The 15,368-nt window shown below is 36.6% G+C and overlaps 2 protein-coding genes across 2 annotated transcripts in view; both read right to left on the reverse strand.

Annotated features, from left to right (window-relative positions):
* The window catches only part of LOC141292690 (bile salt-activated lipase-like), an 8,416-nt gene extending 2,583 nt beyond the window's left edge, over nucleotides 1-5,833 (reverse strand). Inside the window, exons 1-8 of the mRNA XM_073824724.1 lie at nucleotides 5,737-5,833; nucleotides 5,403-5,550; nucleotides 5,172-5,291; nucleotides 4,689-4,886; nucleotides 2,257-2,387; nucleotides 1,917-2,024; nucleotides 1,471-1,585; nucleotides 251-437 (exon numbers count right to left, since the gene is read on the reverse strand). Of these exons, the coding sequence (XP_073680825.1) occupies nucleotides 251-437; nucleotides 1,471-1,585; nucleotides 1,917-2,024; nucleotides 2,257-2,387; nucleotides 4,689-4,886; nucleotides 5,172-5,291; nucleotides 5,403-5,550; nucleotides 5,737-5,802 (1,073 nt within the window). The 5' untranslated portion in view covers nucleotides 5,803-5,833. The remainder of the gene's footprint in view (nucleotides 1-250; nucleotides 438-1,470; nucleotides 1,586-1,916; nucleotides 2,025-2,256; nucleotides 2,388-4,688; nucleotides 4,887-5,171; nucleotides 5,292-5,402; nucleotides 5,551-5,736) is intronic.
* Nucleotides 5,834-8,305: 2,472 nt separating this feature from the next.
* Nucleotides 8,306-14,185, reverse strand: cel.2 (carboxyl ester lipase, tandem duplicate 2). Its single transcript, XM_073824323.1, has 11 exons — nucleotides 14,089-14,185; nucleotides 13,042-13,189; nucleotides 12,828-12,947; nucleotides 12,326-12,523; nucleotides 10,968-11,098; nucleotides 10,612-10,719; nucleotides 10,177-10,291; nucleotides 9,747-9,933; nucleotides 9,361-9,564; nucleotides 9,088-9,285; nucleotides 8,306-8,551 (listed from the first exon to the last, which is right to left on the reverse strand). Exons 1-11 carry the CDS (start codon nucleotides 14,155-14,157, stop codon nucleotides 8,368-8,370), a joined length of 1,662 nt encoding a protein of 553 aa, XP_073680424.1. The 5' UTR covers nucleotides 14,158-14,185; the 3' UTR covers nucleotides 8,306-8,367.
* Between the last annotated feature and the right edge of the window lie 1,183 nt (nucleotides 14,186-15,368).

Consider the following 15,368-nt stretch of genomic DNA (forward strand, 5'->3'; position numbering starts at 1 on the left):
GTTACTTTATATTTACTCATATTTTTGTAAATCTATCTATCTATCTATGTATATACATATACACTCTATGTATAGGTATATACACACACACACACACACACACACACAACACGCACACACATACACACACACACACACACACACACACACACACACACACACACACACACACACACACACACACACACACACACACACACACACACACACACACATATATATATATATATATAAAATGTAGCAAACTTACACAGAGGTGGGCATCAGTGGGATGTTGACAGAGGGGACGTCAACGGTGGCAAAGATGTGGCCGTCCATGTCATTGACTCCAGCCATGTAATCAATGTCAGCAGCATTCCCGAAAAGGGTATCAGGCTCACCAGGGAGGAAGTCACCATCAATGACGGGGAACAGAGACAGATTTTGTATCATGGGTTCTAGAAAACATTGTCAGATTTTATATTATTTTTGTTACTTGAAATATATTAAATGTTAACAGGAATAAGATAAAAAATACATTTTACAAAATACATACAAAATCTTATTTTACTTCAGCTATTTGTAAAAGCAAATTTGTCTTTATTTATTTAGCTTATACTAAAATAACTAAAACTTGAATGAACATTAAAATGGAAATGTAAAATACAAATAAAAAACTAATTTTATATGTATGTACAGTGTCTTGAAAAGTATTCATTCCCCTTTATTTCTTTTCACATTTTATGTTGCTGCCTAAATGGTAAACCGCTTTAAAATACTTAATCTACATTATATGCATCATGATGAAAAATTATACATTTATTTCTTTTCTTTTTTTAAATATGTACATTGCATAAGTATTAGTACCCTTAAAGGAGTAGTAGTTCACTTCCAGAACAAAATTTATAGATAATTTACTCACCCCTTGTCATCCAAGATGTTCATATCTTACTTAGCTTATTTGTTTTTTGAGGAAAACATTTCAGGATTTCTCTCCATATAGTGGACTTCTATGGTGCCCCAGAGTTTGAACATCCAAAATGCAGTTTAAATGCAGCTTCAAAGGACTCTAAATGATCTAGCGAATCAATCTGTTATTTTCTAAACAAAATGTACAATTTGGAACCTTTTAAACCTCAAATGCTTGTCCTTTCTAGCTCTACATGAACTCTGTATTTTAGGACAATTTCAGAGTTAGAGGAGAAAATGAGATAAGACTTTTTTGACATACCCTAACTGTCATGAACTGGAATTAAAAATAAAATAAAAAACTGATGGTTTCGCTAGACAAGACCCTTCTTCCTCGGCTTGGATAGTTTCGAGCCCTTTAAAGGTGCACTTAAACTTAAAGCATTGTAAATGCCTTGAAAACAGTGACTAGTCATGCAGGTTTGGATCAACACGACAGTGAGTAAATCATTATTCATTTTGGTTGAATATTTGCTTTAAAATTCATGTAAAGGGCTAAAAATGCACTCTGATTTTTCTTACCAGAGGCAGATGTAATCATATCCACATCCCCAGCAAGAGTTAGAGCCTTTGCATCTGTCATCTTCAAACAAGCTGCCATCCCACTATCAGTGGGACAGCCTACCTTCCTTGCGATCTAAAGGTGCACAAAAAAAGAATTAACCCATTTAGTTTCAAAAATTATCTGTTTTTGTAATAATTGTAAACATTGTGATATCTACACATTAATTATTAACCGACTAAAATCATTGAAATGTCAGTCTGTATGTGAAACAGAACAGGTGACTTCAATAAACACTAGCAAGTGTACTCTTGGCTAACACAAGGCTGGAAATGAGAGTAAATAAACCCCATAGGATTTTCCGTTTTTTCACTTGATATCAAATGCTAGTGCTGTAAGCAGGGCACTAGATCTGTTTTATAATAAGTACACAGCAATTTGGGACATTCATGAAGGTGAAGCTCACCTCCTCAGCATACTGTCGTGGATTTCTGTTGATGGCCCAGGGACACAGAGCTACACCACTCTGTGAGATAGCTCTGCGGATCAGGCCCTTGTTTTGAGGGGAAAGAATCTGTGCACGATGGGACACATGGTTTTCATACTGATAAACACTTATGCAAACCTATTGCCAAACACATTATTTATCAAGTTATAAACATGTTAAATAAACAGGGCCATTTCAGATTTCAACTACTGTAGCATTAATTGACATTTTCAAAAATGTTGCCGTCAGACAAATGCACTAAGACTCATTAAAATGTAATATGTAAGCATGCAAGCAAAAAATATTTTTAATGCAGCACCTGGAGGCCCACGCTGACTCCCCCTGCTGACTCCCCAAAGACGGTGATGTTGTCTGGATTGCCACCAAAATTCCTGATGTTCCTGTGTACCCAGGCAATAGCAGCATGCTGATCCCACAGGCCATAGTTTCCTATCGAGCATGCTCTGGTTACAATTTAAATATTAAAGATAATTAATCCATATACACATACATATACAGTAGTGTAGTCCAAACATTTGAACGGACCTTCCATCCAGCTACCAGGGAAAGTTCACTGAACTTTGACAATGTTCTCTCAAAGTTATAAACAAACGTTCTTCCAGTAATGTTATTAGAACATTCATTCAAAGTTATCTGGTCTTTAATCATCTCAAAACGTTTACAAACGTATGTTCAGGAGGAGCCTAATCTTTCAGTCCTGTCAGTCATGTACGAGCATATAAGCAGCAGCCGCTGTACCGTCCCAGCCATAGATATATATACGTATATCTATGGTCCCAGCAACAATTTTTCCAGCATCCCGCCGCCTCTCCTTCTCCTCCCCTCTCTTTCTCCTTTCCTTTTCCTCCTTCACAGCGTACAACCATTGAGGGGGGTTCTTACTCAGGGGTTCGAGCCTCTTTCGAGGACAAGAAGTCAAGTTCGTTACCATTTCCATTATTCAGCAGCAGGGGCACCGCTAAGGGGGGGGAAAGTTAGGACAATTCTACGGGCCCACGCCCTTTAGGGGCCCCCAGAGATCTGCTTTGGTGTGGTAGGGGGGGCCCAACCTCATATTTTGTCATAGGGCCCAAAATTGCGAGCGGCGCCCCTGTTCAGCAAGACTGAATGGGCAGGTGAACTTGTTAAAACATAATTTATTCTATTGAATATCGTTGTATGTATTGCTACAGCAAAACTGTGTTGATATTATCATGGTCAAATGTTGGTATGAAACAATAGGTCTTACGGACAAAACGTGAAATTTTTAAAAAATATATACTTATTCTAACATAAAAGTCTTTAAAGTTGTGTTTTGGGCCATTATGCTTTGGCATAATATCTGTCAAACAAACTAAAGACAAAACCACAACATGGCTTAAATCCGCTTATTAAGTCGTTTTCAAGCGTTTCAAAGTGAAGATCGCACTTCGTTCAGACAATTGGCTCGTGATCCCGTTTTCCGCGCTTCACCCAGCAAACAATTTTCGGTTCTTAGACCGTTCTGAGAACGTTCTCTGTAGGTTATAAAATTAAAACCTAAAAATAACCTGCATGGAACGTTCTGGGAAGGTTCTTTTTAGGTTATAAAATTTAACCAAAAATAACCTGCAGGGAATGTTCTGGGAAGGTTCTTTTTAGGTTATAAAATTTAACCAAAAATAACCTGCATGGAACGTTCTGGGAAGGTTCTTTTTAGGTTATAAAATTTAACCAAAAATAACCTGCAGGGAACATTCTGAGAACGTTCTTTATAGGTTATTAAAAAGAGAACCTACAGGGAACATTCTGGGAACGTTCTCATATGGTTCCCGAAAAAATAACCAAATGGGAACCATATGGGAACGTTCTGTGCTTGCTGGGCAGAATGGCTCAGTTCACAGTGAATGTAGTGAACTCCTTTATTGCATGTGTGAGTTTAGGGCACCTCTGGGAATGCAACAGCCATTTTCCTCAAAAAAGCAGTAGGAAATATATGTTTAAATGGGAAATGTTACAGCAATCCAAATTGAAAATATTTCTTTTAAGTGTAGAAATTAGGAAATAAGTATTGTCATTTCCCTACTATAGTGTAAAGCAAAACAAAATACCTATGAAATACCTATTGTTTAAACAAAATGAATGCTCTAAAGGTAATCATAGCAGTTTTCATCCATAGTATGTTCGTTTAAATGTCTGCTTTTAGCTTCAAAGGCATCTTTGATGACAATATTCTATAAAGTTATTTGCATTCTGATTTCAAAAGGCACAAAAAATGTTTTTCTCTTATTCCATGGATTTTACTCGTTTACCTTCTCTTGTTACCTTCACTTGTTTTTCGGCAACCAAGTGACATAACTGACGTCTACTCTAAATTTGTCTATAGGGAATAATGAGAAGAATAACAACATGTTTGCGCTACAAACCAGTGTGTTCATAATTAGTATAATACATTAAAATAATATGGTAGGACACAACAATTTGCAATATCAAGCAGCAAAACAAGCTGTTTTGCACAGCAAAAAAATGCTAAAAAATCATTCCCTATCCCCTATATAGTGTACTACGTGCCATTCACCATACAGGAGATTCTAACTCTGTGAACAAGTGACCGATTTTAGCTGCGGCTTCAGTGTCTATTTATAGTGTAGGGGTAGGACGCTTTAGATTCTAGAGAGCACTGGACAAAACGTTTGATGAGAAGCTGAAGCGCAGGGTGATGTTATACTCGTATTATATTTGTAAGACTTTTATTCAAATATAATCTCTTACCAGGTATATCAGCATCTCCGGTGCTGAGGAATCCGAGGGATCCGACACGGTAGTTGAACGTCACCACAATGACATTTCCTCTATCTGCTATCTGCTGTCCATCATACAGGTAGCTGTTCAAGTAGCCTGTACTCTGACTACTACCAAGAAGGAAGCCGCCTCCATAGATATACACCATAACAGGCAGATTGGTAGACACTGGAAAGGAGAAGGTGTCAAGCCAGTTAAATTCATTCAATTTATACTGTATTTGTAAATAAATTATTAGGGTACTTAAAGGGTTAGTTCACCCACTTAAAAGCAACTTTGGACCAAATTGACTTCAACTGTATGGGGAAAAAAAAGTTATTTTGTGTTCCTCAGACATTTGGAATGACACAAGGTTGAGTAAATGATGAAAGATTAGCAACTTCGGAGTGAACTATCCCTTTTACATACTTTTTGTTTTGTTTTGTCCTCTGATTTAGAACGAGATTGTATTACCAGTGCTGCCGTGAGGGACCCAGATGTTCAGGAAGAGACAGTTCTCACTGCCCTCGACATCAGTAGCAAAAGTATTGAGCTGCATGCACTTGTTTCCATAGGAAGTGGCAGCCAGAACACCTGTGCAGGTAGAGTCAGCAAGAGCGCACTGTCAGTACACTCACTTATTTTATGCCCTAGCTACGCCTGAAAACATTTAAACAAACTTGCACAACAGACAGGCGTACTCACCATCCCAGCCTGGGTGAGGAACAGGCTTCTGCAATCTGCCAGGTGGGGCGGCGAAGGGGATTCCCTTAAACACGTCCATATAGCGTAATAATCCAACACTGTGACTCCTTCCCTGTACCAGCCCTCCCTCGGTGGTCACAGTTCCCAACTGCAGTGCAATTATTGTATTTAGTATTTTAGCCATGTTCTGACAAATTTCACAGTTTTTTAGTTTGTTATATATATATATATATATATATATATATATATATATATATACACTTAATAATCACCTCATTGTTAACCTAAACTACTACATAAACATAATCAACTGTTAAACATACAGAAGACTTACAGAAGCTGCATTTGCTGTGCCCAGGATGAGGGCAAGAGACACAAAAACTCCTAGAATCGCCATCATCACTAGACAGTGGCTCCCAGTGTGGGACTGAAGGAAAATCTGTCGCTTTTATAAACAGACCAAATCATATCTCTTTTTCATGGTGTGCCAAAGCCATATCTTAATAGTACACAGTCCCTGTGTTAGCTGGGCAACATATGTGCAGTTGAGGTAAACTCTCATGAAAAATGTGTGATTCCTGAGCTCATCGAGCACACACCAGCCATCAAAATCCTCTTTATAATATGTACTGTACATTGAATGTTTTAGTAATGAAATGTCTATTACCATGAGACAGGAAGTCATTTCATTAATGGCTAATCCTGATAAAGACCCACATCTTATAGAAAATTGGAGACCAATCCCTCTTCTAACAATTGATTATAAAATCATTATATCAGCGAATGTCAAACAGGCTTTCTAAAAGCTTCTCACATAACTAATAATATTAGTCTAGTGTTTGACCTTTTAGACTATGCTGAGTATGTAGAAGATGGTGCTATCATTCTTTTTTCGACACAGAATCATTTTTTAAATGTTGTAAAAATGTTTTACATTGGTATTAGTAGCTCTTTAGCTCTAGTAGCAACTTCCCCCTTTTTTTTATTAGTAGTTGAATTATTATGAGTTGGTATGGTTAATAATAAAGAAATGGTCCCAATTGGCAGATGACTCTATTTTTAAAGAATGGGCTTCTGGCTTAACTTTAAATTGATCTAAATGTGAAATCCTCCCTTTACATAGTTTAAATGACCAATATATAATGAACATTCTGGTAAATCCTCTGTCAGTTACGCTCCTAAAAATAAAGGTGTTTCACAATGCTTTAGAGAGGAACCTTTTTTGTCTAAATGGTTCCATAAAGAACCTTTAACATCACAACTTTTGTTTTAAAAAAGGATCTTTGTGGCAAAAGAAGGTTCTTCAGATTATAAAAAGGTAAGACAGAGATGGTTCTTTAAAGAACCTTTGACTTTGTGGAACCAAAAATGGTTCTTCTTTGGCATTGCTGTGACGAACCTTTTAAAGCACCTGTATTTTTAAGAGTGTATTTTTGTTTTTGTTACAATAATGTCTTTGAAAGACAAAAACATATTTTTTTTTTATCTAGCTTAGAGACAAAAGCGCTGTTAAATTGCTGGTTACAGTGTGATCTTTCTGTTTATGGTTGTGAGTAGAAGGCTAATCTCATTTTGTTTATCCCTCTTTATTATTGTATGTCAAAGATTCTCACTGCAAAGATATAAAAAAATTGTTCTTCCCTTGATTTAAATAATGAAATAAATCCCAAAGACTTAAGAAAAGGGTTCTCACTAATAAAAAGGCTGAAGGAGGTCTGGAGATGCTTTAATTTGAGGACATAAATAAGACCTTTGAGATTAATTGGCTTAAGAGAGGTTTGATCACCTCTAATTCTCTTTGGGAACCATATTCCTCATAGTCTCTTTAATCAAAATGGTGGCTTAAAATTTCTGTTAACGTATGATTATAATATTTCTAAAATCCCACTCAAATAATTCAAACTCTAAACTCTTCTCGCTTGGAAAATTGGTTACTTTCCTCACACCTCCTTATTTTGGAATAATGGTAATATTTTAACTTATGAACAATTTACAGTTTCCCTGTACAGTACAGAAATTCAGTTATTAAAGCTATTCCTGTAACATTTCATCAGCGTGTCAAAAGTCATATGTGACCCTGGACCACAAAACCAGTCATAAGGGTCATTTTTATTTATTGAGTTTTATACATCATCTAAATAAATAAGCTTTCCATTGATGTTTGGAGTGTTCGGATGGGGGAATATTTGACAGAGATACAACTATTTGAAAATCTCGAAAATAAATATTGAAAATATTGAGAAAATCAGCTTTAAGGTTGTTCAAATATAGTTTTTAGCAATGCATATTACTAATCAAAAATTAAGTTTTAATGTATTTAAGGTAGGAAATTTACAAAATATCTTCCTGAAACATTATCTTAATATCCTAATGATTTTTGTCTTAAAAGAAAAATCTATAATTTTGACCCATACAATGTATTTTTGGCTATGGCTACAAATATTCCTGTGCTACTTAAGACTGGTTTTGTGGTCCAGTGACACGTATTTGTTATTCATTTTAGGAGGTGTTGAGCTAACTGAGAAAAAAATGTAATAACAAAAGTATTTGTAATATTTTCCAAAAACAAAATAAAATAGCTCCTAGAGAGAATTCCTTTTAAATACTGCATTAGTAATAAAATAAAAGAAATACACTTTAGAATTCTACACACCATTCACCCTTTAATATCAAGATATTAAAATTAAAAAGCTGTGACATGTTTAAAATACTATGATACAATCTTCAATCCACCTGGTAGTTTGTAATATCTTTATTTGTTAAACTGAATGTGCGCTATGCATTTTTCTTCTTCGTTTATAATTTATATTGTTATTATTATGTTCCTTTTTTTCTGCATTTCAAATCCAAATCTGTCCTGATTAAGAAACAGACTGATCTTGGATGGTTTAAGTGTGAGTAAATTTTCAGCAAAACTTCATTTTTTTCATATTTTTTTTATTGCATTAATCATCATATTCACTGCTCAGTTCTTCTTGACGACAGGGTAGCTGGCAAAGACCCTAGTCCAGTAGTAAACCAAGCGTGTTCTCAACATCTGCTTCACGCTGTTGCTGCTCATACTGCTGTGGATGTCTAGGTACTGATGGCCACTGCTGGCAAACTCAGGCCAGGCTACAGGAACTTTGCTCTCACCTTTGTTAGGGTCTCTGTGAGGGAGAAAGGAAGACAGACAAAGAGCGAAGTTAAAAATTATATATTAGCTATCATTATGCCCCACAAGTGGCACCAGGGTTATTACAGTTAACTAAAACTAAAAACATGTTTAAAATACACAATAAAGAATTAGTTCACTCAAAAATAAATTGAAAAAAGCTGAAAATGTACTCTGGCCATCCAAGATGTAAGTGAGCTTGTTTGTTCTTTGGAAAAAAAATGGACAAATTTACCATTACATCAATGTTTTGGATTGTTCTCGCTTGCTGAAATGTGCTGAATTTGTGCAAATTTCTCTACTGACTTTTCAGTGGAGAAGGCAATATGATGGATAGAAGACTGTTTGGATGTATGGATATATCAGCTGTTTGGACTCTCATTCTGATGGCACCTATTCACTGCAGAGGATCCATTGGTGAACAAGCGATGTAATGTGAGTAAACATTCATTTGTGGGTGAACTATTCCTTTAATTGAAATATTAAAATGGAATAGGATGAAATATTTCAAGTACTTTTAAGTTTACATACCCAGTCTGAGCAAAATTGGTCCAGTAGGAAATCAAGTATCCGGCGACGTCACGATGGCGAGGAAAGTAGCCAAGAGGAGTGCTGAAAGGCTTCCCAAACACATACTGAAGGTCATCGGCGTGATCGGCACCCATCCAGAGCGGGTAGACAGGCATGCGCGAGGGCTCAGAGAACAGGTAGGAGTAGGTTCGTCCTGAACTAATGGGGAAGAAAAGGTTGTTTTTAGGGTTACTACTATTCAGGTCAGTAAAGAAGAAGATGAGGTCAACTTACACAGCATGGTCAGAGTGGAGGTACAAGGCAGCTTGGGTTGGCACCAGGAAGATGTAGTCCGTCTCCAAGTCTACAACTGTTTTCTTAATGTCCGCATCACTAGGGTTACTACCCCAGTTGATTGTGTACTCCTGAAAAGTTGCCATACCAGCATCTATTCCTCTAGATTCAGACAGGGAAACCGACAGAGCCCTGACCTCCTCCCTGTTAGAAATCAATAGCAGTTATTGTTTTTCTTTTTTAGGGTTAGACCGATTGACTTGATTAGTGTTTTCTGCACAGAATATAATGGGTTTTGCTTTGCTTTTAGGCTTACGTTGCTGTTTTTCCCAGAAAGTGTCATCTTTAAATGCGTATATCCCTATACAGTACAAAAATACACTTACACAGAGGTGGACGCCAGTGCGTTGTTGATAGAGGGGATGTCAAGGGTGGCAAAGATGTGGCCATCCATGTCATTGACTCCAGCGATGTAATCAATGTCAGCAGTATTCCCGAATAGGGTATCAGGCTCGCCAGGGAGGAAGTCACCATCAATGACAGGGGACAGAGCCAGATTGTGTACAATGGGTTCTAGAAAAGATTGTCAGATTTGATATTTTAAAAAAAAATGGTTAATTTCATATACATATTAACATTAACATAATTACATTATTTACTCATCCTCATGTCATTCCAAACCTGTATGACTTTATTGACTGACTTGTTCTTGTTGAACGGACTAGTCTTGCAGGTTTGGATCAGTAAGTAAATCATTATTCATTTTGGTTGAACTAGGCATGTAAAGGGCTAAAAATGCACTATGAATTATCTTACCAGAAGGAGATGTAGCAAAATTCACATTCCCAGCAAGAGTTAGGGTCCTTGGATCTGTCATCCTGAAACAATCCACCATCCCACTATCAGTGGGACATCCAATCTTTGTTGCGATCTAAAGGTGCAAAAAAAAGAGAATTTACCCATATAGTTTTAATTAAATAATTGTATTTCATAATTGCAGACATAAAGCAAGTAGTGATATCTACAAATTAATTATTAACTGAGCAAAAACATTGAAATGTCAGTCTGTATGTGAAACAGAACAGGTGACTTCACTAAACACTAGCATGTGTACACTAAAGGCTGGGAAAGAGAGTAAACAAACCCTATAGGATTTTGCGACCACTGTTTATCAAATGATAACACTCTAAGCAGGTTAGTTTTATAATGAGGACTCAGCAATTTGGCAACATTCGTAAAGGTGAAGCTCACCTGCTCAGCATACTGTCGTGGATTTCTGTTGACAGCCCAGGGACAGAGAGCAACACCACTCTGTGAGATAGCTCTGCGAATCAGGCCCTTGTTTTTAGGGGAAAGAATCTGTGCAGGATAGGAAACACAGAGAATCTATATTACTGAGGAACTCTCATAGTCTTCATACTAGTAAATCAAACACTTATGCAAAACTGTTGCCATCAGAAATGCACTTTATAAGCATGTTAAATAGCCAGGGCTACTTCAAATGTCACATTTTCAAAGATTTGCTCACACCAACAGAAAAACTAAGTCATTGAAATGTAATATGTAAGCATGCAAGCAAAAACTATGTTTTTGTTTTTATGCAGCACCTGGAAGTTCACACTGGCTGCCCCAGCTGACTCCCCAAAGATGGTGAGGTTGTCTGGATTGCCACCGAAAGCCTTAATGTTCCTGTGTACCCAAGAGATAGCGGCGTGCTGATCCCACAGGCCATAGTTTCCTATTGAGCAGAACACAGTCTAGTCATTATTTAAATACTACATTGAGTCAATCAATCCATATATACAAATTCTGACTTAAAGTTACTTTTATTCAACCAGCAAGTTTTTTTTTTGACCAGAAATGACGCAGGCTTCTTCCACAAGATAATAAGACGATGCACAAGAGGTGCCACTGTGGAAAAAAATATTTCTCAGCTTTTATTTACATTTGAACAAAAAGTGGCATGTCCAAAATTATTCATACCCTTTGCAAACTGTCACAGTCTATGGGAAAATCCAAAGTTCTATACCATTCCAAATAGTCCAAGCTGTTCTAAAGCATCCTAATTACCCTGATTCATTGTTTTGAACAACTGTTTTAATCAACTCAACAGGTGAAAAACAGAAGCTCTCTGCTGTTGGTTTGTGGACAGTCATCATGGCTAAGACAAAGGAGCTCACTCACTCAAAGGAGCTCAAAGGAACCACGCATTGTGGCTGCTCACAAGTCAGGAAAGGGCTATGAGAACATATGTTTTGAAGTTCCAGTGGCTACAGTGCAAAGTATTATTAAAAAATACAAGATGTTCTGCACTGTGAAAAATCTCAGAGGACGAAGTCGGAAGCCAAAAGTCCAAGTCCGTGCTATCGTGTCTCTGGACCGAAGGAGATATTTGCCCCCAAAGCATATGTATACTGAATCGTTCCCTATATCCTATATAGGTGCATTACGTGCCATTCACCATACAGAAAAAATAAACTTTGTAAACAAGTGACTGATTTTAGCCACAGCTTCAGCGTCTATTTATAGTACAGGGGGCGGGATGCTAAGAATTCTAGAGAGCATTTGATTGGACAGAGAAAATTTGATGAGAAGCTGAAGTGCGAGTTTTGAATGCTTAAGTCTTGTCCACGCAAATTTGGTCATTGTTTTGGAGCATACCTGCTTATAAACAACCTTAAGGCTAACATATTCATACTAAAATCCAAAAACTTCAATTTTAAAGAACAACGAAACGTTTTACCTGCACTCTAAGAAAAAAGGTACAAAAGCGGTCACTATGGCGGTACACTTTTGTACTTTTAGGAACTTTTCTTTTGATAAGGACCTTTTTATCTGTGTGTGGAAATGTAAACGTTTTGTGAGTGAATGCAAACGCTTCTCAGGGCACACAATACATTCAATATAATGTAACTGTGATGTATTATATTTTTAGGACTTTTATTTAAATATAATCTTTTCTTACCAGGTGCGTCAGCATCTCCGCTGCTGAGGAATCCGAGTGATCCGACACGGTAGTTGAATGTCACCACAATGACATTTCCTCGGTCTGCCATCTCCTCTCCATCATACAGGTAGTTGTCCAAGAAGTTTGCACCCTGACTACTACCAAGCAGGAAACCACCACCGAAGATGAACACCATAACAGGCAGATTGGAAGACACTGCAAAGGAGAAGGTCAAGCCAGATTTCAGAATACAGAATTCCTATTCATTTTCATTTCACACCATATTTGTTAATAAATAATTCTTGCAGGGTTAGTTAGTCCATTAAACTCTAAAATTCTCCCATCTAAACCCTGTGAAAACAACACAATTGACTTTAATTGTAAGGACAAAAAATTTTCTTTTGTGTTCCTCAGACATTTAGAATGATATAAGTGTGAGTAAATAATAAAATAATGGCAATGGCAATCTTTTACATACTTTTTCGTTTTGTCTTTGTGATTTAGAACGAGAGTGTGTTACCAGTGCTGCCCTGAGGAACCCAGATGTTCAGGTAGAGACAGTCCTCACTGCCCACGACATCAGTAGCAAGAAGATTGAGCTGCAAGCACCTGTTTCTGTAGTCAGTTGCTTTCAGAACGCCTGTGCAGGTAGAGTCAGAAAGAGTGCACTGTCAATACACTCACTTATTTTAGACCCTAGCTAAAAAATTTGCACAACAGACAGGCGTACTCACCGTCCCAGCCTGGGTGAGGAACAGGCTTCTGTAATCTGCCAGGTGGGGCGGCGAAGGGGATTCCCTTAAACACGTCCATATAGCGGAAGAGGCCAACAAGGTGATTATTTCCCTGTACCATCCCTCCCTCAGTGTACACAGCTCCCAACTGCAACATGATCACAGTTTATTATTGGTAGAAATTTCAGCATATTGCCATGTTCTGCCAAATTAAACAAATGCAAAAAAGGCAGAAGTTTTGCGAGTGAAGTTTCTTAGAGTCTCATATTTTTTTTCTTGTATTAAAAGTATGCTAAACTAAATGATTGCATAAATGACTAATAGTAATTACTGTCAAGCATATTTATATAATAATGTGACATAATATTATTATTAATAGCAAATATGTATTATAAATATATGAAAATAAAAGTGTTAAAAGATCTGTATCACAAACAAAAACACTTTATCGAAAGGCAGAATCCATTAGAATAAATTATTTTAACAACTTTCTCAAATTTGTAATGCTTTTATCATTTATAGGTAAAAATATGCAAAATATTGAAAAATAGGCAAGAATATGCTGTAGGCTTTGGCTATGTTACTTTCCAGTGACTGATATTTTACACTAATTCATAGTTTTTATATTACTGAACTGCATATGATAAAAACTCAGATTTTTCAGATTTTTAAATGGCATGGATATGATGACTATGAAACTGCCTTTCGAAAAACTGCCTTTATCGAAAGGCAGAATCCATTAGAATAAATTATTTTAACAACTTTCTCAAATTTGTAATGCTTTTATCATTTTTTAGGTAAAAATATGCAAAATATTGAAAAATAGGCAAGAATATGCTGTAGGCTTTGGCTATGTTACTTTCCAGTGACTGATATTTTACACTAGTTCATAGTTTTTATATTACTGAACTGCATATGATAAAAACTCAGATTTTTCAGATTTTTAAATGGCATGGATATGATGACTATGAAACTGTTAAATACACTTTTTTCACAAATACACATACAAGTGGTAATTGAAACTAAATTGAAAATTTCATGACTTACAGAAGCTGCATTTGCTGTGCCCAGGATGAGGGCAAGAGACGTGAAAACTCCTAGCATCGCCATCATCATAAGAGAGTGGCTCCAAGTGTGAGACTGAAGGGAGGTCTGTCGCTTTTATAATCAGGCCAAATCATCCTTTTCAAGGTGTGCCAAAGCCATATCTTAAAAGTACACAGTGCATGTATTAGCTAGACAACATATGTACAATTGTGGTAAACTCTCATGAGGACGTCTGTGTTGTGTAGGAGTTTTGTAATCTCAGCGACACATTTTTCCATTACAGAGAAATTTTTATGCCACCTTACAGGATAATGACGCAAAATACAAAAATAAATAAATAAATAAATAAAATAAAATAAAAAGACAGCATTTGAAAAAAAAAAAACAGTAAAAACTGGTATATTGTGAAATTTAATTTAATTTAAAAGAACTGCTTTCTGTTGATATATCTTTTAAAATTTAATTCATTCATGTGATAGTAAAGCTGAATTTTCAGCATCATTACTCCAGTCTTCATTCAAAAATCCTTCAATAAGCTCAGTTCATCAAAATGAAAACATTTTGTAATGATTATTTATATGTATTTGTACAGTACACCCCTCACATTTTAGCAACCATTTTAGTATATCTTCTCAAGGGACAAATCTATAGAAATGAAACTTGGATATATTTTACAGTAGTCAATGTGCAGCTTGTAAAGCAGTATAGATTTACTGTCCTATAAAAATAACTCGACATACAGCCATTAGTGTCAAAATAGCTGGCAAAAAAAGTGAGTACACCCTTAGTGATAACATCAGTATGTTGTTTAACCATGCAAAGCCACATGTCTTATTCATCATGTTTATGTTTTTGTCTGCTTGACAGGACCATACAAACTTGTGTATCTTGTATTAGAGCAGTTAAAATTAGGTGTTTGAAGTACAATTCTCTCATACTGACCACTGGATGTTCAACATGGCATCTCATGGCAAAGGACTCTCTGAGGATTTGAGAATTAGAATGGTTGCTCTTAACAAATATCCCCAAGGCTATTAGAGGTTCAGTAACATCCTGAAACCGAGTTACACTACAGTGGTCAGGGTCATACAGAGGTTTTCCAAGATGGGCTCCATTTGGAACAGGCCTCACAAGGGTTGATCGACGAAGTTAAGCACTCGTTCTGTGCGTCAGGTGCGGAACCTGGCTTCAAAAAACAGACGCATGAGTGCTGCTAGCATTGCTTTAAAGGTTTCAGAAGTAGAAGGTTAGCTTGTCAGCGCTCAGACCATATGCCGCAC

Source organism: Garra rufa, chromosome 19 (genome assembly GCF_049309525.1).
Source record: "Garra rufa chromosome 19, GarRuf1.0, whole genome shotgun sequence".
Lineage (NCBI taxonomy): Eukaryota > Metazoa > Chordata > Actinopteri > Cypriniformes > Cyprinidae > Garra > Garra rufa.

Bases quoted from the DNA above. Each gene is read 5' to 3' on its own strand.
- cel.2 (XM_073824323.1), bottom strand. From the start codon at position 14,157: ATGATGATGGCGATGCTAGGAGTTTTCACGTCTCTTGCCCTCATCCTG. The intron at 12,524-12,827 runs GTAACACACTCT...TCTCCTTTGCAG, and splicing joins GGTTCCTCAGGGCAGCACTG to TGTCTTCCAATCTGCCTGTT. The intron at 10,720-10,967 runs GTGCTGCATAAA...TATCCTGCACAG, and splicing joins CAGCCAGTGTGAACTTCCAG to ATTCTTTCCCCTAAAAACAA.